This window comes from Ictalurus furcatus, chromosome 17, assembly GCF_023375685.1.
Source record: "Ictalurus furcatus strain D&B chromosome 17, Billie_1.0, whole genome shotgun sequence".
Taxonomy (NCBI): Eukaryota; Metazoa; Chordata; class Actinopteri; order Siluriformes; family Ictaluridae; genus Ictalurus; species Ictalurus furcatus.
In genome coordinates this window covers 5876233-5899519 of record NC_071271.1, presented here as the reverse complement: position 1 = coordinate 5899519, position 23287 = coordinate 5876233, and the positions used below count along the sequence as shown (strand labels likewise).

Genomic DNA, 23287 nt, shown 5'->3' with positions numbered 1-23287 from the left:
CACTGTGTTCATACGACAAGCTTAGCGGAATTAGAAATCATGGCAAGGGGACTACGATTTCTCGCGGGGAATATCGCAGTATCTTTGCAGTTCTCCATTCATCTTCCTCTTCTTTTATTCGTCTTCATCGGTGGGTTATTTATTATTATTGTTTTAGTTATTCTGTACGATTGTAGCAAGTTTGAAGTTTGCTGTGTAGACAATCGCAGCGTGTAGCACAACACATCTGATGCTCCAGCTGAATCCCACTACTTCACATGTGTGTGGTATAGATTCTACTTTAAATGATTTACATCACTATTAATGATAAAGATTGTAGCTTTGAACTTGCATTGTGTAGCCACAACAGCATCATCATTACAGTTAGCCAGCTTGCAGTATTGTTTGGCTTGGCAAACGTGGAAATATTGTAAACGTGAAAGACAGTAAAGCGGGTGAAAAGGTCATTAGTCTGTATCAGTGAGTGAGCTACTTTGCTAGACAATGTAACTTTTTAGTTGAATGTAAATAAAGGTGTACTGAGATCTGCACAATTCAATGTAAATACTACACTGCATCTTTTGGCAGCTATTTCACTTTGCCTTCTGGTTAAACTAGTTGACTTTAGCACGAAGTTTACTGGAACTGTAGCAAAAAAAAAAGAGGATTTACATAGAAAAAAATTCTGCATGGATATTTCACGTCTGTATTTTATGTAATTATAGGAAAAGCCATGCTACAACAGACTATGATTAAGAGTATGCACGCCATTTTTTTGTGCATGAAAGAGATTTTCAGTCTGTGTTTTTCAATGTTTTCATTTAGGTCTTTCCCACTTGAGGGCAACTTTTAGTGCAGTTAGTAAAATTGTTTTAGAAGTCTTCAAGAACAGGTCAGACCCCTGTGTAACATAGCTGGCCCAATTAGTGAAGAGCCGGTTAATATACTGTAGGACAGTAGGTCTGCATGATCGAGAGGTGAACAGTCCTGCACACGACAAACAGTACTAGATGCAAGTGTCAACAGCTGACATGTGGTCTAGGTCTTTATAGTCCTCATTCATACTGGCTAAAATACTGCTGCAGAACCAGAGTGTGATGCTGCTGCCAAGCTAGCACCTCCCTTTATAATAATTCCTTAGATTTATATAGCGCTTTTCTAGACACTCCAATTCTCTTAATATAATCGTTGCACTGTGGCATAGTAAAAGATTTCCTAGCAGCAATCAGCCAATTAATTTGCAATGAGTTTTGTCTCTCCACGCTCAAACCAACATGGCCTGCTGCCGTTTATAGGCTGTTACGGTTCTCTGAAAGTCTACAGGCCGGTAGAGGCACAGGAGATGAATTCAGTTCCTGTGTCGGATCATCTGTCGATGGTCCAGAATTCTTTTTGTGTGTGCCATATCTGAGTCTAGGCCTTCCATCTGCTTTGAGAGAGACTCTGAAAGACTCAGGACAGTTGTTCTGCGTAAAAGGGGGGTGAACACTGCTGTGCTAGACAAACAATACCAACTCATGCTACTGTAGAACTGTACTGACTTATAAATATGGACATTGATGCATTTCAGAATAATCCAGACACAACTCATGTACAGGCTGACTGTTACTGTTGACCTTAAAAACATAACTCTATTACTCTTCTCATAGAGCTGTCTTCAGTAAGTAAATGTTCACATATAGATTTATGATGTCCTTAATCTTTTGTAAGTCCTGTCTGTTATTGAGAACAAGGCTAAGAAGCATGGTTTCCTAGATGAGAAGTAGACTCACAGAGCACTTTATTAGGAACATCTGTACACCTACTCTTTCATGCAATTATCAGCCGATCATGTGGCAGCAGTGCAGTGCATAAAATCATGCAGATACGGGCCAGCAGCTTTGGGTAATTTTCACATCAACCATCAGAATGGGGGAAAATGTGATCTTAATGATTTTTGTCATGGCATGATTGTTGGTTTTAGTATTTCTATAACTGCTAATTTCCTAGGATTTTCCTGCAAAATAGTCTCCAGAGTTTACTCAGAATGGTGCAATAAAGGAAAAAAAAAAACATCCAGTGAGTGGAGACAATGTTGATTCAAGATATGGAGAGGCTGCAGTCAGTGAAAGACCTCTTGGAGTAGCATACCTCCCAGTGTAGTCTCTAAAAATGAAATTCTCCTTGTGGAGTGCCCCATCACAATAGAGTGCTATTAGAATGCACAATAGAATGCTTCTAGGCTGCGGTGATCACCTTCACCTGATGTCCATAATTTCTGTATAGACCGATATTGTGCCAGATAAATAGTTCGTACTTTGACTAGTTAGCCATGCATTTCAAATAGCACAACACGGTGTCTACTGGGCAGATTAGTGAACATTGTGCAGATTGACTCTAAAGTCAGTCACAAGGTTCTTCGGTTTTGACACCTAATCTATGGTAGAACCGTTCATTTCTGTCACATGGTTACCCTTCTCCTGTCATCAGTGCATGCAGGGCGAGCATCCAAAACACATGGGGGAAATCCCGTATCTGATTCCTTGGGAGCATGGCAAATAAAAGGCCCTTATCCTAGGGTTCTAGTACTCCAGAAGTGCTATGACAGCCCCCCGGTTGTAGATGCTATGTGCTTCTCGGTCGGCTGGCTCCCTCTGGCATGATTTTGTTGCATAACTCGTCAAATGTTAAGCGGGTCATTCTAAAGTTTTGGATCCACAGGACCACCGTAAAATCATTGCAGACTATGATCTCCCAGAAATCCCGGATATGTGGCCCCTGCCAGGTATAAGGGGCTTGCCTTTCCATGATTGCATGCATTACATGCCCTCGTCGCCTTCTATTAAACACTATCACGGCTATTGCGGTGGATGCAATTGAAATCACCGTGCCAACACTCATCAGATCTTGGAGATTGTTCACCATGTTTAATTGTAATGACTATCGCGAGAGGAGAAAACCCAGATTTAATCGCATAACATCATTTAATGGAAACGCAGACCATTGGCAGTTATGGTTCGTCAACATTCTTAAAATATCGCTTCTATTTTGTGCAAAACTGCAATGGAAACCCGGCTACTGAGGGGGAAAAAGAAGCGTGTGGACAGACATGAGTAATGCCTGTTGTGAATGTTATGTCATTACAGTGGAAAAAAATACTGGAGACTGTAACTGCTGGCCACTAGCTAGTCGCAAGCATTAGCATTTAGGTTTTTTGGTTTGTTTGTTTTTTTAAGTTACCCATTAACAGGGTCAGGGATGCTTTCAAAACTGAAGTTGGTACTGTAAATAAATCTAACACATTATTATCTTTAACTAATATTTAATAGTTGGAATCTAAAAGCGATTACCGATCCTATTGCCAGTTGTCCCAAGAATACTCCATTGTACTTCAGTTTGCACCATGAGTGTGCAGTAACCAATTTGATAGCTTTTACACACCATTAATATTTTCAGTTACATAACATCCTTTATGATTGGTGTAAATGTATACAGAGAGGAAGGAAAAGGTGAGCACTTCAGGGGCATGGAGCAAGTACCTCAGCAAGAGCGTGAAACATACATTCTGACTGAATTGTTTACAGCAAAGTCCCTGTCAGAGGATGCTTGTGTGTAATTTAAATTGCATGCCACAATACAATAGTAGGAAATAAGTCTGTCCCTCTTTCAAATTTTGAAAAAACTTAATTTTTAGTGTAAAGTTCTGTTTACATGGCCTGTGTTTTCTGGGGTTGAAGCACAAAGGTAGCTGTTTTATATCCAGACAAGGAATATGAGGAATATTAGCCTTGAAATACTCTTGAAAAATCCAAGAACTGTAGTAGAGTGTTGTAGCAAAATAAACTTGTGTTTTACTTGCCTATCAGTTGTTAACAGTTAGTTGGTAACCATGATTACATGACCAGCATAAATAATTCACTCTTAAGGCATTGCTTACTGTATTTAACACAAGCCTAGAATATGATGGCCACATCATCTGCAATGGCATTGATCTTCCCTATGCAGTATGTGCTAAAATAAAGACTGCTGCAGCATCACTTGCTAAGCAGCACAACCTGCTGCAAGTCACTCACTGTAAGTAAAAGGGTCAGTCATCTGGAATCAAACAGACAAGATTTGACACAGTGATTTGCTTTAACAACAAACAGTCTTCTGTTTAATCAGGACTCTTCTATAACGTATATAATGTTATATATATTATAACGTACGTATAATTTTCACGAGATCAAGAGATGGCCTAATGGTATCCTCTAGGAATGGGCCTGAATGAAGCCACCTAGCTAATAAGTGGGATTTTTAGAGATGTTTAAATTTTTTCAGTTACATGGTTAACAATTTTCTGATTCTGTTTAATATTCTGATTCTTAATTATTATAATTCCCATTAAGGTCAATATTTTTATGAAGTATGTCATTGTGATCCTATGTTAGGTTAAAGGTTGTATATATAGGTTTTGTCACTGCTACTCCATTTAATTCAATTCAATATAGTTTCATTATTATGTTTTGTCACCTCACTCACAGCTGCATTTTTAATCAGATAAGCTGTGCTTAAACTATAATTAATTGCTGTAATAAACTGCACATGGAGAAATTTTGCCTTCTTTGCAAGTTTCAGTGATGGCTCTTTTAGGTCATTGCTGGTTTACAGTGTTGGATGGATGGATCACTGTCTGTTAACTTTACAAAGGCCAGCTAATAAACTGGTAGAACACCTGCCTATTAACAACTGTTAAAGATACCCTGTTTTTACATATGTTATATTACATAATGTAGTATGTTGCATATAGTTTAAAGCTTGTATACGTTGGAATGAAATGACGTTCCTTCAGGACCATGGTGCAACACAGAACAGTGTGCAAGACTACATAAAGTGCAAATGCAAAACAGTGTGAAATGAGTACAAGACAATAAATACATATAACAAAACAATAAATACACATGACATTAAATAAGTCTTATACACAGGACAATACACAGAACATGGACTGTAAACTGTAAGCTATTGTGTAATAGTCAAGTATAACAGCAATATTGGCAGCAAAAAATGATTCCATCAAATAAAGTGACTGATGCAGCTATGCAGTGTGCAGTGGTACTGAGTCTTACTCGGTTAGATTAGCCCATGTGAGCACTGGGAGGCAGCAGGGTGTTGAGTTATCTGCCTCAGGGAAGAAACTGTTGTGGAGTCTTCAGGTGTTATGGATGCTCCTGTACCTGTTGCCAAATGAGAGGGGTGGTAGGGGTCATCCGCAATACTGGTGGCTTTGCGGATGCAGCGGTTGTTGAATGAGGTGTTAATTGAGGGTAGAGAGACCAGCTGTGCTCATAATTTGCTGTAGGGTCTTGCCGTCAGAGGCTTTCAGTTCCTGTACCGCACGGTGAGACAGATGATCAGGATGCTCTCTATTGTCCCTCTGTAGAAGAAGGTGAGGATGGGAGGGTGAAGTTTGGTTTTCTTGAGCCTTCTTAGCTAGGCAGGTGATGTTGAGAGTCCAAGAGAGGTCCGCTGTCATGTGCACACTTGGAGCTTTTGACTCTCTCCACAGTTGTTCTGTTGATGTGCAGTGGTGAGTGGGCCACTTGGGTTCTCACATGGGTATCAACATTGAGAGATAGGTTGTTGTCCCTACACCATTCTGCGAGCTGGTTCACCTCCTCTCTGTACACTGACTCATCATTGTTGCTGATGAGGCCCACAACTGTAGTGTCATCAGCAAACTTGATGATGTGATGAGAACTAACCTTAGCAGCACAGTCCTGAATCAGCACAGTAAACAGCAATGGGCTGAGCACAAATCCCTGGTGCTGGTGCTTAGTGTGATGGTGCTGGAGGTCTAGTTGCCGACACTGACAGACTGGGATCTCCCAGTCAGAAAGTCCAGTATCCAGTTGCAAAGGGAGGTGGTCAGACCCAGTAGATTCAGCTTAATCTGTTGTTGTGGGATGATTGTGTTGAATGCTGAACTGAAATCTATAAACAGTATTTTTATATAGTTGTCCTTTTTGTCGAGATATGTCCAAGATGGATGGTAGCAGATATGGCATCCTTTGATATGGCATCCTTTGTTGAGCAGTTGGGATTATTGGCATACTGAAATGACCTGAAGGCAGTGTCTCTGGTTTTCAACAGTGAGCGCACTTCTGCAGTCACCCCCGGTTTTGGTTTACGCGTGTGGTGATGGCCTTGAAGGATGTTATACATCATCTATGCACTTGCTTATGTAGCCAGTCATTGATGCTGTGTATTCCCCCAAGTCTGTGGTGTTATGGTATGTAGCCTCTCTGAACATATTCCAGTCTGTAGGGGTGTGCTATCTGTAGGTTACTGATAGCCTCCTAGAGTTCACTTAGCACTTCCCTAACATTAGTGCCTGGTGGAGTGTACACCGTGACAATGAGCATGGTGGTAAATTCTCTGGGCAGGTAGTATGGCCGGCATTTCACAGGCATAAATTCCACCAGCGACAAACGGTAGCTTGAAACCACAACGGCATTCCAGCACCATTCATTGTTTATCTAAACAGTTTATCTAAAGTTTCCCAATTGGTGTAGACTACACATAACCTGCACCATATTAGTGGACCCGAAGTGGCTGCTGCTACCATCTTGGACTCAAAGATATGTAAATGTGCAAAGTGCAATCAGGGACATCAGCATGATTAGCCATAACAAAAAGGGAGAGCCAGAAAGTAACTTGACTAAACAAATAGGTGTTCAGCATAGACTTTAAGGTTGAGACTGTGTCTGAGTCCCGAACATTAATAGGAAGGCTCATCCAAAACTGTGGGACTTTGTAAGAAAATCTCTGCCCCTGCTGTAGTCACCATTAATCTAGGTACTGTTAAAGAGCCTGCACCATTTGAATGAAGCAGGTGTGGTGGATCAGAAAAAATTAAAAGTTCACTCAAGTACTGTAGAGAAAGACCTTCTTTTTTTTCCCACTTGTATTTTATAATTACTAGTAGAGTTGAGGTACTCGATCCCGGTACCAACCAAAATTTACAGTACAGTTGAGTCCGTGTCATGTATAACATGAAAAGATAACATAAAATTAAGATGATAAAAGATTAATAAATGTCTCCCTGCCTGAACAGGGGGCTTTCTGTACGCACATACTTGAAGTGCAAGCACAGAAAGCCACCTCATCATACAAGTACTTTAATTGAGTTCTCTTTAGCAGCTTATTACGCTTGGACAGTCAAATAAATACACACATCATGTCAAATGCAGGTCTGGCCAAGTATTCATGCAAACACAGACGGTTATGTCTTAAGTGTATGTAAACAGTTGGGGAAAAAATCGGAGGTCTGTCAGTAGAGTATATTGGATCTGTGCATTAGGTCTTAAAGTGACAGCAGTCTAATAAACCTGCTGCTGTCTGTGGCATTAATGTTAATCAAACAACAAAAGACAACGAGAAAGTCACTCGCTCATTTGACTGAGTAGCTTCAGTAAATTGAATAAGAATCACTGTATATGTCATACATGCCTCTTTTATTTTATATTTAATTGCTTTCTCAATTTCCGTAGTGTTACTTACTTGAACACTACTGATGGACCTACCTGAGAAAACGTATCATTATAGTGAAATAAAACTGTACTCTTATTGCCCACCCCTAAACATTAGCATTTGGTGATTCCAGTCTTGACTTTCACTTAAAATGTGAAATGTACTTCTTAATGTAGTAAATATCATAAACCCTGCTGATAGGATTTTTTGTTTTTCATTTTAGGAATTAAAATGGCAAAAGTTACAAGAACAAACTATGTTCAGAAAAGAGTTTGTTGTCATTCATAGACAGATTAAAAGCAGTAATAAAGCATTAAGCTTAATGTTATGACAAGCTGCTAAATGTAACTCTACTCACTCTCTCACACTCTCTCTCTCTCTCTCTCTCAGCCTATATAACTGTGGGGGAGACGCATCAAATCATTGAAATATCAACTTGAACTGCAGGACACAGTATAGTGTGATATAATAACAAAAAGAGGTTAATTTGTATTTTCATACACTTGTAATATAATAAGTTTTATATATATATATATATATATATATATATATATATATATATATATATATATATATATATATATATATCCCTTTTTTTCTCTGAAACCATTTTTGAAAAGAAACTAGTTGAGGTGCTGATGACATGAAATAAAAATATTAAATGGCAATGGCAAGATGTAATAGTGGTGTTTTCGTTACATTTATGTTGCCATTGGTTTGTGAAGGTTAAAGTATTAATTTAACAGCTCAGTGTTTACAATTGGCATTGCAAATCTTTTTTTCAATTTAATTACTTTCTGGACTCGGCCAGACTCGACTTGGACTCGGCCATTAAGGACTCGGACTTAAGTCCAACCCGGGCCCCTTTTGGACTCCGACTCTATTGGTTAAGGACTTGGTCTCAACTCAAAAGTGGTGGATTCGGACCAACACTAATTATTAGTCATATTTTATATTCACACATATTCCACTACACCTGTCAGTGAGCTTGGCACAATTTTCTGAAGATGAAGGTGGATGATTCTGGTAAACTGCAAAACAAAACTAGCCACTTTAATAGGAACACATGCACATTTTCTATTTCATGCAATTATCCAGTAGATTGGGGAAAAAAACATCACCCGGTCTTTTTCCAATCTTTACCTGTACGGTTTCTTGAGCCTGTGTCTACTGTAGCCGCAGATTACTGTATTTGGCTGACAGGAGTGGAACCTGATGTGGTCTTCCTATTGTAGTCCATCCGCCTTAAACTCTATAAGCTCAAAATACTACTGGGTGTAAAAATCCCAGGAAATCAGCAGTTTCTGAAATACTCAAACCAGTTTATTTGGCACCAATAACCACTCCATGGTCAAAGTCACTGAGATCACATTCTTCTTCATTCTGATGCTTGTTGTAAATATTAACTGAAGCTCTTGACCTGTATCTCCATGATTTTATGCATTGCAGTGTTGCCACATGATTGGCTGACTTGCATGCATGAGTGGGTGTCCTATCAATGTGATTGGTGAGTGGATACACCACTGAAACCATTGACCAATTTAAATGACTGATGACTCCAGATCTAGCCAAGCTAAAAACTTCATGCATGCATACATAAACTAAAAACATCCCTGTGTTGACCGCAGACATAAGAATCCAGGCCTAGGAGAAGTATCATTTACATCTTTAGCCTGTTTATTAACGTAATGATAATCATTCCACCCCAAAAATCTAATTGTACAGGAATTACAGTATTTGTTGGAATTTCTGATATTAATTAGTCTTGATCAACCAGTTATTCAGACAACCCTCCATATAGTCTATGTACTTTTGCCCATCATGTTTCAGTCATAATGGTAATATGCGTTGATTCTGTTTTTTCTTCCATAATGTTCATTTATTTCTCTTATCTTCCTTCGTGTCCTCTCATTATAATCTTGTTGTGCACTGAACTTTTGCTTTACTCTACATTATCCTTTTCAGATATTGTAAGGCAGGCAAAACAGAATCTCCTTTATTGTTATTGGATTTTTGAGACAGATTATGCTTGACACCTACATTTCATAAAATTCTGACACCAAAACATGAGCCTGTTGGAGATGAATGGTAATTGCATGTTGCTCTGATGCAGAGTGAATATTTTGCTTGTTTATTTTTCAAGGGTGTTCATGAATATAAAGGGCATTCTATTTCGGATCTGTTGCTCTCTGTGGTTAAAGCAAATGATATGTGAGCGGCAGATTGTCTTTCTGGTGTTCATTTAGATATCCAAGGCAGACGCCATCTGTCCTGCCCTGTGGAAAGAAGGTACCAACTGTGTACTAGTCTCACTTACTTTATCCAGCAGACAGAAAGCACATTAGAGAGCAGGCTTTTGGGGATTGGATCCAGGTACATCATGTCGCAAAAATGGCAGGGAGCAAAGTTTGGCATCTCTGGCTGCACAAAAAGCCCTAGGATGCCAGGCATGGCATTTCTAGATTTTTTTTAGTTGTTTTTGCATGAGAGTCTGTACCAGGGTCATCACCCTTCTGCCATTAATCTTTGCCCTCCGTGAGGAACAGACATTCACAAAATGGTTATCAAGTGTGTATGATGGTGAAGGGGTGAGAGGTTACTCTCATCATGGTATGTGTTGGATAGAAGACAGGTGACAGCTGCTCCTACCCTTTGGAAACCCAAGACGAGATGACCGCATATTGTACCGCATATTGTACATGTTGTTCTGCTTAATAATTTCTGCTTTAAGAGAAAGCAACAGAAAGACCCAGAGCTGGGCTTGCATGAACCAGATCCAGATTTGTGCTGTATGAAGACATGGTATTGACATCCAAATTCCTCATAAAGAAAATTGACAATGAAATAAGATCATGGAATATTTATTACATACTTTATCTTTAAGTAGCACAATATAATAGAATAAAATGTATTTGTTTGTTTGAATTTGTTTGGATTATGAGGGCTATTTTTGCCACAGGTGAATGATTTAAAGTGAGTTGGTACAGCTTTGAAAAAAAAGCTCCATTCTTCACAGGGGACCCATAAACTATATAAGTTTTTAATTTGTACATTTCCATTTTTAAAATTGGCAGACACTTTGATCCAAAATGACTCACAACTAAGGCTGAATACAATCCAAAAATAGAGTTGAGCTCTCTGGCAGTTCTGGGGCTTTAAGTAGCAACCTTATAGTATCACTTTAAAATAAAGTGATCTTGTACTTGTTTGGTTTTGATTGCCCAATTGTCTTATTCCTTTGTTTTCACCATTCAGTTTCTATCACTGGAACTCTTTCTACAGAATGAATCCAATTAAATAGCAGAGGTTTACTAGTCCTAGAAAATGAATCTTCTCACTGAAACCTATATGTGTTTCACTGAAACCAGTAACGTGTGTTTTTCTGTTTCTGTCCTGAGTAGGGCATGAAAAATGCATTCTGCCTGACACACACCCTTCTGTGTTTTACTTCTTGCAGTTACTGAGTGGGCATGGTGGGTGGGATGGAGAGAGGGAGGGAGGGTAAAGAGAGAGAAGGCATTAGATGTATATTTCAGATATAATAGCTAAGTCTTACCACATTAACCTAAGTGCCAAGGGTTTCAGAACATCAGCCACTTGCCTGTGAATTTACTAATATTCATAATGTGTAACTGATTTCTCTTTTATGAATATTAGGTTTATTGATGTGTAATTGCATATATGTCCTTTTTTGAATGAAAAGAATATGCCTTCTAAATTCTACAAACCGTGGGTCTTATATATATCTATCTCCCCTTATTTTATATATTTGGACTGAACATTTTTGGGCCCATAGTATATTTTGCACAACTCTTAAAGTGATAGCCTGTAATTTATTCCTCCATATTTCAGCTTTTCATGTTTAGCACAGATGGTCTTTCCTATTTTTTGAAGATAGAATTATTTCTTATTTTCTTGTTTTAGATTGTACTGTGTTGTTTAATATGCTTTCCTAATTGTATGTTTTGTATTAATGGAGAAGAAAATGTAACAACTTAAAAAAAAAAGGAAAGAAAATGTTAAAATGCTCCTCATTATTGATTACTTCCTTGCCTGCCTGCTTTTATGGCTTTGTGCCTGATCTAGGCTATCCTTTTTATGTCTGATCTCACCCTCTACCTTTATTCACCCTTAACCTTAATTCAATTACTTCAGACTTCAATTACTTCCAGGCTTCCAGACAACATTTTAGTCATGCTCACATGTTTAACTGCAGTACCCTCTAATAAATGTAGAGAAGACAAAAATTAAAACCTCTTTTAAAGGAAAGGCAAAAACTCACATCTGCAAATGATTAATTTAATTCCAGAACTTTTTATAGGGTAAGGTGCTCAGGCTGAGATCAATGAGGACAGTCAGCATGTCCCATAGTGAAGCAGAAGGGCAAGTGTTTGTGTGGTGCTCATTAGGATTGTGTGATACAGGCTTCCCTGTCTGCTGCCATGCAGAGGGAATGCTTCCCACATGGGGCTTAATTACAGCTGAGGAAAGCAGAAACTCTCATTACAACCCTTAGCATATCTTGTATCTTATTTGTCCAAACTTGGTGCATGTCATGTCAGCAAGACTAAACTAAGCTCCGTCTTTCACTGCAAATATGGATTATTTGGTTGAGCAAGTCATTTAATGCAGTATGTCAGCATGTGGTATAATCTTTAATCATATACCACAATATTTGTTATGCACAATAATAATATACAGTGCTGTGAAAAAGTATTTGCTGATTTCTTCTGTTTTTGTGTATATCTCATACAAAATAGCTTTAGATATCTTCAAACGAAATACAACATAAAACTAGGCCTGCAACTAACATTTATTTTCATAATTGATTAGTTGGCCTATTATTATTATTTTTATTATTATTATTATTATTCGATTAATCGGATGGGGGGGGGCAAACTTTCAGTACCCATGCTTATTTAAAATAAAATCCAAAAAGCAGAAATACTTATATATAATATAAACTCTCTCTCTATCTCTTTCTCTCTCTTTCTCTCTCTCTCTCTCTCTCTCTCTCTCTCTCTCTCTCTCTCTCTCTCTCTCTCTCTCTCTTTCTCTCTCTCTTAATTTAATTTAATTATATTATATAATAGTGTTTATGCTTTACTTTTTATGGATGCAAAAAAAGCAGAATTAAACTACAGTCCTAAATTAATAATAAAAACTCCCTTTTACTGCACCTTATGGTTTCTGTTACTCACTGCCTTTAATCATATTGTTTTACTTTTGATCGTAGTATTTTAATTAGACATTACTGATATTACTTGCGCTCTGTGTATCCCACTGTGTATCACTGTGTATCATACTAACGGATCACTTCCGTTATAAGAAACGACAGAAGTTACACTACAAGTGTGCAAATACACCATATAATGACAATAAACTGCAATTCAACTAAACCTTTTAAGCAGCTCGTATCAGTTTTCCCAAGCTTTTGAACACAGTGGAGCATTTTGGATATAAACATAAGTTTGTGCTTGTGCACCACTGTCGTGCTTCCGTTGTACACAAACTCTTCTTTGTAAAGTTTGATATTCTTCAGGGTGTTTAATATAAAATGCGCCCTTGCCGTAGAGGACTTGGAGGTCACACACTTTCTTCCGCTGTCACTTGATGATTACGCCTCCGTCTGATGGTGACTGGGGTCATGTTGGGAATAAAAGGTAACGTTCATATAAACAGTAAACTGAAGAAAGTCATTGTCGGTGACTCTGGGTCACTGCTAAAGCTAGAGGCATCACATTATGTTTTTATGACGTCATGTGCCTCTCACTAGGAAGCGGCTTATACTTCTGGTTAGTAAAAAAACTAATGTGTTCCATCTGAGTGTTCCATTTGAGAAGATATTACTTTTCTAAAATTCATACACTAGATCAGTGGTTCTCAACCTTTTGTGAGCTCTGGACCCCTAGTATATATCGAACAATCCACAATGACCCCCTCACTCCACAACAATTATAGGCTATATATTAAACAGTTATTTCTACATATGTTGCTTTATTTTACTAATATTTAACATTAATAATATTAGCATTGGACATTTAAAATTGAATCAGAACATTTCAAGATTTTATTAAAAAAACTTTTTTTTGGTGTGACATTTAATTTGACTCTCTGAATTATCTTTTTTTTATTTTATCCATCAGTGCGACACTTGAACTTGTCTCCCACTCATAGGTTTTTGCAAATGGTCATTTCATTTGTAAATAAATTTAAAATAAATCCATCATTGAACGATCGTCATCTCAGCTAAAGTGATATTTGTGAATGCACGTGAATAACCAAATTGGTTCATTTTAAAACATGTTATTTGAATATTTTTTGATACATTTAACTAATATATATATATATATATAAAACATTTTTTTAGCTTTCCCACAGACCCCCTGCAATTTAACCACTGACTACTACGGGTCCGTGGACAACCCCCCTGTATACAGTATGTGTACACCACATTCCAAATGTTTGAACAATTGGCAACTATATGCTTGATTTTTATATATTTTACAATTTGACCTTTCAAAAACCTTACTTATCAGTGGACCTATAAATATTCTATAAATATGGAAAAACAGAGGGAAACATGGAGGAAAATGATCAAGAGTGTGCAACAGGTTAAGAGCAGGAGCACACAGGTCACCTCTGCTTATTTACTGCTTGCAAATATACATTCATTGAAAACAAGCTGGACAACATCAGGACAAGAGAACTCCAATATCCTTTGTTTCACTGAAACATGGCTTTCCAAAGAAGTTTAAGGAAGTATATCCCTGGAAGTGTGTGTAAGAGGTAAATTCACCCAAGATTGAAGAGAAGGATAGTTTGGCTGGTAGAGAAAGAGCCCAGGAAAACTTCAAGACCTTCAAGCTCAAGGTACAACAATATCAAGTTGATTCATTCATTGCTGGCTGGATAAAAATGTGAGCATGAGCATACCTCAAAAACACAAAAGAATGGATTGGTAGAAAATTTTGGACCATTGTGGACCTAATATTGGGCCTACAATGGGACCGGATCTCAATCCCTTGGAATATCTCTGAAAATCGCATTTAGGAGAAGGCATCCAGCAAGCTTGAGACAACTGGATCAGGTTGCTTAAAAAGAGTGGGCCAAACTACCACTCAAGAAGTGCAGAAATCCCATTCAGAGCTACAGAAAGCACTGTCCTGTAGTTAGTGTCTCCAAATGTACCTTCAAAGTATTGGGTTGAAAGCATGAAATAAAGGAAAAGATTCTGGTCTGTTAAATGTGAAATAAAGAATTGTGCATATGAATTCTTGAGTATACAGTCGGGTATATGGACAGTGAGAGAATTTTCGTAATTTTTTTCTCTGAACACCACCACAATGTATTTGAAATGAAGCAATCAATATGTGACTGTATAGTCCTCTCTAAAAGAATTGGAAAGGCAGGGCCAATTTATACACCGAAGCCATTTGGGTTTGAGATCAAAAGATAAATACGAGATGATGGATCAGAATTTCAGTCTTGAAGTAAATTAAGGTAAATAGCACTTAGTATTTTGTTGCATATCCCTTGCTTGTAGTAACTGCATCATGCTGGGGACCCAGTGACATCACCAAACTGTTGCATTCTTCTTTTGTGATGCTTGTTCAGGCTTGTACCACAGCTTCTTTCAGATGTTGTTTGTTTTGGGGGGTTTCTCCCTTCAGTCTCCTCTTCAGGCGGTGAAAAGGATGCTCAGTTGGGTTAAGATCTGGTGATTGACGTAGTCAGACTAAACCCTTCCACTTTTTTCCCTTGATGAAGTCCTTTGTTGTGCTGGAAGTGTGTTTTGGGTCATTATCTTGGTGTTCCTCCCAATTAGATTGGATGTATTTTCTGTAAATTGGCAGACAGAATGTGTCTGTGAACTTCTGAATTCATTCTGCCGCTACAATCATAAGTTACATCATCAATAAAGATTAGTAAGCCTGTTCTAGAAGCAGCCATCCTAGCCCAAGCCATGACATGTTCTCCACCATGTTTGACTGATGAACTTGTATGTTTTGTGTCATGAGCATATCCTTTCTTTCGCTACACTTTGGCCTTTCCATCATTTTGGTAGAGGTTAATCTTAGTTCTAAAACTTTTGTGGTTGCTCTCAGTATTTCTTTGTGAATCTGACCTTTCAATTCTTGCTGCTGATGCATGGTTTTTATCTGGGGGTGTGGACTCTATATTTCTGCTCTCAAAGTCTTCTTCAAATGGTGGATTGTGATATTTTCACCTCTGCCCTTTGGAGGTTTTTGGTGATGTCACTGACGCGGTTGTTTTTGGGTTTTTTCTTCACAGCTCTCCCAATGTTTCTGTCATCAACTGCTGCTGTTTTCTTTGTCCAACCAATTCAGGTTACTACTACACCAGCAGTTTCTTTCTTTTACTGGACATTCCAAATAAAATCAGTGTATCCTTTTTGACAGCAAATGCAGTCTTCATAGGCAAAGTCCAGGGTTCAAACCAAGAGTAGATATTTAGAGCTATTCATTGTTTAAACAGTCAACCAATCAGCGCACACCTGTCAATCACAGGTTCCAAAAATTTTTGATCACTTGAAAAATAGGTGCCTTGTTGTAAGTTGTTTAACACCTCTAGATGTAAATATCAAGAAATGAAAGCTGAAATTCTGATTTATCATTTCATATTCATATTTTGATCTCAAACTCAAAATTGTATAGCAAAAACAAAAGAATTGACCTTGCCATTCCAATGCTTTTGTTTTTTGTTTTTGCAGAGCACATGTATTGGGTTAGTGGATTCATGGATTACTACTTTTGTGTCTCACTGCAGGTGGTTTCAGCAACGAGGTTGTGGTTCCAGAAAATGTTCAAGTTGTGCTTGGCAGGAATGCCACACTGAGCTGCAGGGTGGATGTGGGTGCCAACCTCAGCCTGACACAAAGCTCCTGGGAACGCAGCTTGCCCATGGGCTCTGTCACAGTAGCAGTGTTCAATCCACAGTTCGGCATCTCCGTATCTGAAGAGTATGTAAATCGCGTCCATTTTCTCAACCCATCAGTAGAGGATGCCTCGATTGTGTTGGAGGGAGTGGGCTTTGCAGATATTGGCTCCTATATTTGCAAGGTGGTCACCTTCCCACTGGGTAACTCGCAGGCCTCTACAGTTGTTGACATCATGGGTATGTTTTTCAATTCAACTAAGTTTTACTTGTATAGCAATTTTAACAATAATCATTGTCGCAAAGCTTTACAGGAATCTGGATGTAGATATACATTAGATCCTTAATGAGCAAGTCAGAGGGATGTAGACATGGCCAAGGAGTCCATTATGGACCTGTGTTTTTTCAGGTGCTTTTTTTCTCAGGTGTGGTATACACTTGCTATGATCACATTGTCAACAATTATGTTTCATTGTGTTCCACAGATATTTACAGGTTATTTGTAATCATGAGAACAAAAGCAATTAAAGTAAACAATTGTAAAAGTTGTAGAACAAGACGTCCCAGTCCCAGGACGTCCTGTTCTTGGTGATGTCACTGTGGTGCTCCATTTTCTCCACTTGTTGATGATGGCCTTCACGGTGTTCCATGGTACATTTAATGTTTTGGAAATTCTTTTCAACCCCTTTTCTGGTCAGTATCTTTCAACAGTGAGATACCATGCATGCTTTGTAAGCTCTTTGTGGACCATGGCTTCTGAAAATCATGGCCAAGAAAATCCTACAGAAACAGATTATCTTTATTTGGGGTTAATCAGAATAATTTCTTTGATGACAGCTGTGTGATAAATACTTTTGAACATGAGAATGAATGTGATTGTTCCTCAAGTTACCTGCACTTTTATTCCATTTACACTCTATATTCTGATACTCTAGTTTAAGCTCTCAGGTGATATTATCTAGCCAAGGCTGTGACTCGGCTCTGTTAATCTGTTTTAAAAGGTGCAACAGAGTTGAGAGGTGAAGAAAGCAGACTAAAAATAGTTAACTATTTCCTTGTCTTCCAGTTCAGGTGATGCATGTGGAACTAATAGGGTTCTTAAATAGATCTCTAAAAAAAAATACAACATACTACAAGAGAAAGTGGCACAACTGTTTGAGATGCAATCAGAGAATGTTTTAACGCTCTTACCCCTTATGGCCGAAAAACCGGCTTGTCCGTCTTTGATCTATTCCCGTAAGGACGATATTCCGGCTTGGTCGTCTATGCCAAATCCCCGTAAGGCCTATATAGAGGATTTACAGTGTAAACGTTATCCCCGTAAGGCCGGTGTACCGGCATTACTCTGCTATGATTCCTTACTTATTTAATTATTATTTTTTGACCCGGAAGGTTGATGACGTCACGACGTGATTACGTTATTACACCGGCATTACGATGAAGCTGATCCAAGCGTGAATATTGGTGTAATAGTAGAAGTGAACTAAAAATGCCAAAGCGAAAAGTTAATCATGTTCCAGCTAAAGTTACACCTACAGTGAACACAGGTACATCTAAAACAATGAAAAAAAGAAAACATACACAGTCACACAGGCGAGAGCTAGGATTCTAGATAGTGACAGCAGTGAAAGTTCAGGCGATGTTGAAACCGAAACCGAAACTGATAGAGACGCAAACTCTCCTGATTCAGACCCTGATCCGTCTTCATCTTCAGCATCAACCAGTGCGACTGACACTGCAGGGGTCTGGAGTCATAACGGGACCATTTCTGTGCATTCGTGAAAACACTACCTGCTGGTCTGATTATCACCAGAAACTTGAATTTTGGCGCTAAAATGCATTTATTTATTTATTTATTATTTACTTGAATTTATTCAAAGGCATTAACCATGCTGATGCTCGTATGGTACTTCTAAATGAGTATAAGGATTTTAGCGAGCATTTTTTCGTAATTTCTCTAGTTAAGAATTGTGCTCTAAGTTTAGTAAAAACACTGAACTGCTTCATTTTCAAAGTAATATTACACAAATACATTATTATAAGTTGTTTCAAGGCCTAAAAATGTTAAAATTAAAATGTTGATTTTGGCCCAGGAACTCAGGGTTGGCGTGCTGTTTCTATGGGGAATATAGGGTTATGGGACATAATACTGTGGGAACTTAGGGGTAAGAGGGTTAAAACAGATTAATGCTTTTGTGGGTTCACAGTTTCAGTTGAGTAGGCTAGCACTGTAACTGCAGCTTCTGAATTATCTTTAATGACCTTATTTATCCTTAATGACCTTTCAGAAGGGAAACATGTTCTTTCAGTCAGGGTGGCAGCTTTTTTGGTTACGGGCAAGTGTGAATTAAAAGTTATTCTTTATTTTTCATTAGTTTCCTCTTGGTGTTTAAAACCAATTCACACCGGCCCTGAGTGGCATAACAGGAAGTATTCACCCTATCGTTGGGAGGTTCTCTAGGTGGGAGAGATGGCATTAATTTCTCCCCTGTAAGTTAAAGCAGTAGTAAAAATAATGGCCATCTGTGAGCTCATGTAGATGTGGGTGGATAGCACATTCTTATGAATGTGTTCAGTGATGTAGCATGAGCAGCAGTTCATAAATGGGCTTCTCGTGTCTCAGAGGAAGCATTTGTTAGCCTTCATTGTCCCTGGTTGGTAAATGACCAAATTGGACAAAAATGGAGGAAAAAAAAACCAAGTCACATATCTGTCTTTTCCCCAATCAAAACAAAGAGTGTACTCCTTGTTACTATTACTATTTATTTCAACTTTTAGTGACTGTTTGTGATTAATGTAGATAATAAAGTTACAATTCATATTCTCTCTCTCTCTCTCTCTCTCTCTCTCTCGCTCTCTTAGTTGAGCCCAAAGTATATGTGTTGGCGGGTCCTGATCCTTTGGTGGATGGAAATGAGGAGGGTGTGGTAGCAACATGCATGGCTGAAAAGGCCCGCCCCCCAGCTGATGTCTTCTGGGAGGCGGAGCTTTACGGACGCTCAGAGCAGATCCTGCAGGACGAACCTGATGGCACCACCTCCACCAAGGTGGACTACATTTGGGCACCCACCAGCCATGCCCTTAACCATGCCCTCACCTGTGTGGTACGCCACCCTACCCTGGCTATAGACTTGCGCATCCCCTATGTGCTCAACATACAATGTGAGTTGTTCTCTCATTGCTGATCATATGAGGTTTCACTTAAAACTTGGCATCATTATTTTGAATGGTGTCTAGCATCCCAATGTAAGCTATTCCTTGGTATTTACATATGTGTGTTTTCATAACTGTTATGGATGTAACCAACTATGAATATATTATACAGACTTGACAGATAAATGAATTTGAATACAGAAATGAATTGTATGTGCACTATTCATTTTTAAGCCTGTAAGAAAGGTAATGTATTTGAGACTAGATCTTGGAAAAAGGAACAAAAACTGTCACATAAGTGGAGCAATAGATTTTTACTGTAATGTTATGTGGGCTCGAGCATGAAGCACAAAGCTTCACTGGCATGAACATGCGGTGGTCCGGGACTGCCTGGTCAGGGACATAGTTTAAATTAGTCTTTATATTTATGTTTATATGTTTATTTGCCTTTTGATGGACAGGGTGAATATTTTTCCTCAGAGGGCCTTTCACTGTGCACAAATCTCTGTTGGAACCTGAAGATTAAAACTGTAGGTTTCAGTTGTGTACATGGCTGAGGTAATGTGGTGTACATGTAAGAAACACAGTTTCATGCCTTTCTGTTTCAAGCCTACATCAAACTACAGCAAACTAAAGAACCTTTCATGGTGCTGCATCAAACTATTTTATTTCTCAGAGTGTAAATATTCTGAAGTGTTTTTCTTAATAGATAATTGGCCTCTTTTTCTTGATCTTATTACTTTCAGTTGCGCCAGATGTCATGGTTATAGGCCAGAATGATGTTTGGTATGTGGGACAAGAAAATGCAAAGTTGGACTGCAGAGCAAATGCCAATCCTCCTCCTCATCACTTCTTCTGGACCAGGTACTGTCACCATAAGTTTTACTGTGTCTGTACATCATGTGTTTCTAGAACACAGACAGACCTTTCCCATTGTTCTTCTGAATGTTTATTACCTGAATGACTTTTGTCTTGGCAAGTTTCTGAATTTGGGACCCGTTTTATCAGGCTGAACATGCAGATGCCTGCAGGAGTTAAAATGACAAACAGCAGTCTGGTCTTCACTCGTCCGCTGCAGACAAATGATTCTGGAACGTATAGATGTGAGGTCCAGAATGAGGTTGGACTACATTCTCAGGAAGTACACATCTGGATACACGGTGAGCTGAAATTTCATTTTCTTTATTGGTAAAATTTAATTTAAGTCTTTATTTTAACTTAATTAGGCTGGTGTGTAAGAGGTCAGCAGCATTGGATCTAACTGAAACTGTGCTTAAGTAACTTGTAGAAGGTTTTCTTTTCTGGTGTTTCTTTTCTGATATAAATATTTCTGATATTTTTGCTGAAATACCACCAGCAGGTTTCTCTTTATGCTTTGTGTTTGATCGTTTCTAGGATTTATGCAGAATTATTATTGTAACCAGCATTGAACTGATTAGATTTTGGAATTGACCCAAACAGGTTCACAGCAAGGTCAAATATCCGAAGTATTTTTTTCTTCAATTGCTTTCCTCCTGTTCAAATTATATTTTAAGTGTATTTCAGGCATATAAATTTACAAGAATGACTAGACTTGTTGGAGGTGGAGATATTCCTGTTGGCATCAAGTTCTACTTGTTTAAATTCTGTTTTATATTGCCCTTTCTGTTCCACTCTCCCCAGCTACAAGTCCTGAACCTGAGAATAGATTATGCTCGAGTTGTTTTGTTGTTTTTTTCCCTGTTCATAGGAGAATAATATACAGTTTTGTATTTTATCACAATGGGATTCATTCTATATCAACATATCTATATCTATATAAGTTCTATACCAAATGGCAGCATTAATATTGCAGTCTGTGTAATGTTTCATATCTGTTGTTACTGATGTATGCAAGCAAGAAACCCTAAATAAAGAACAATTGACAAATTGTTTAACTTTGCTAATATAAACCACTTTTGCTACACATTTGTCAAACTCTGTGCTATGTCATCAATATGCATTTGAAAACATAATCATTCACAGAGCTAGTCCATTCTGGATGTTTCTAAATCCAGCATTTATAGAAATCCCAAGCAAAAACATATTCTGGATTTGGTAGTCCTTTGGAAAAGATGGGGGGAAAATACATATCTTTGCCATGTCAGACATGATGACTCAACTTTTTGGTTGCATTTTAAAAAGGTCAGCATAAACTGGGTCAAAGTTGAATTTGAGTGAACAGTATGGCATCAAATCCAGAGCGACATTGCCTGTATGGCAAAATGGTATGGAAACGTGGCAGAGAATAGAGAGACTATACACTGAATACTGAACAACTTTGAGTGCAGTGGCACAGCATCAACTCCAGAGCGGCGTTGCCTGTATGGCAGGTACTTTTAAAGTGCAGAATTTAAAGTTGCAGCTTTTCATTCATTATGTTTGTCTCTTAATTTCTGTCTATTCTATGTCTACTCTCTGGAGACCAACACACTCACTTCGTTCTACTCTTCCACCAGAGCCTCCATCTATGCCTTCTGTCCCCACCCCTACCAGTGGAGGCATTTCTGGCCTCTATAGCTCATCACCCTCCCACGTCCGTGCCCGCTTCACCTCCCCAACACTGGCATCACTGCATGATGGCACCATGGGCACTGTGGTGGGCGGTGCCATAGGAGGCACACTGGTACTGGTTCTTCTGCTGGGCATTGCTTTGCTTTGGTACATCCGTCAGCAGCGCACATTCCATGGTGATTACTACACCAAGCAGTACGTGGGGGCCTCATACATGCAGAAAGAGTCCCTTGAGCTTCATGACACCTTTCCAGATGACTCTGCTAACAGTAGCCAAGACCTGAAACACAACCCTGATGGTGATGGAGATACACAGGTCTACCACAGTTACAGAAAAAACAAAGGCCTCTGGGACAGTTATTGCCCCGGAGACTCTAACATTAGCACAATTGGGGAAAACAGCACCCCCTACCTGCAGGAGAAGAGGTACGATATGGCCACAGACTGTGACTATGTGTCTCACAAGGATGGATCTGTGATTTCTCGTAGAGAATGGTATGTGTAAATATGCGAGATGGTTAATGGAAGACAAGAGTTTACAGAATACAGTATTACCAAACTCTTAAAATAAAGGAAACTCTTAAACTATTTTTTAAGAGTAGTTAAACTCTTAAAATATTTTAAAGTGTATATCAGGAAAATTAAAAGCTGTATTGTTTCTAGCTTGATGATTCCTTAGGGAGTTGATATTGCACAGCAAATGTCTGTGATGTTTTGTTTTGTGCTTTTAATCCCAAGAGAGATCAAAGGGTAGCCTGGAGCAATGAAAACAAGTTGGAATATATTGCCTCCTCTTTTCATGTGCCCTTGTTTAAATTCTCTTATTCAGTTTTAGTTACTTATTTGTAAGTATTTGTAAGATTCTTATCATGTTTGCCATAACAAATGCAAGGAAAAGTATTGTTTGTATGTTGCAACATGTATAATTTTTCCATTGTTCTTATTATTGCACAAAAAAAATGCATTGCTTGGATGATAAACATTTTTTAGTTACCCTGGACTGTAAAGATAATGAAAAACATTACAGATCTAAAGTTAAAATCTGCATATCACACTCTTGTTGTGAAGTACACATATATTTTCTCTCTTTTAACTTCTCATGTATTCATTTTTAATAATTAGTGAATGAAATAAGGAAAAACCTACTGATGAATGTGTTCCTCAGCACTTGATGCCTGTTTTTGGACTATTAAATGAAAGGGTACATAAACTCTAGTGATGGTAAACATTTGGG

At 38.4% G+C, this 23287-nt stretch overlaps 1 protein-coding gene across 1 annotated transcript; it reads left to right on the top strand.

The window, feature by feature from the left end:
• nectin3a (nectin cell adhesion molecule 3a) lies at nucleotides 1–23094 on the top strand. The gene is made up of 6 exons (XM_053647068.1): nucleotides 1–130; nucleotides 16261–16608; nucleotides 19231–19530; nucleotides 20268–20385; nucleotides 20530–20681; nucleotides 21999–23094. The coding sequence occupies exons 1-6, from the start codon at nucleotides 40–42 to the stop codon at nucleotides 22556–22558; spliced, it is 1569 nt and encodes a 522-aa protein (XP_053503043.1). The 5' UTR covers nucleotides 1–39; the 3' UTR covers nucleotides 22559–23094.
• The last annotated feature ends 193 nt before the right edge of the window (nucleotides 23095–23287 follow it).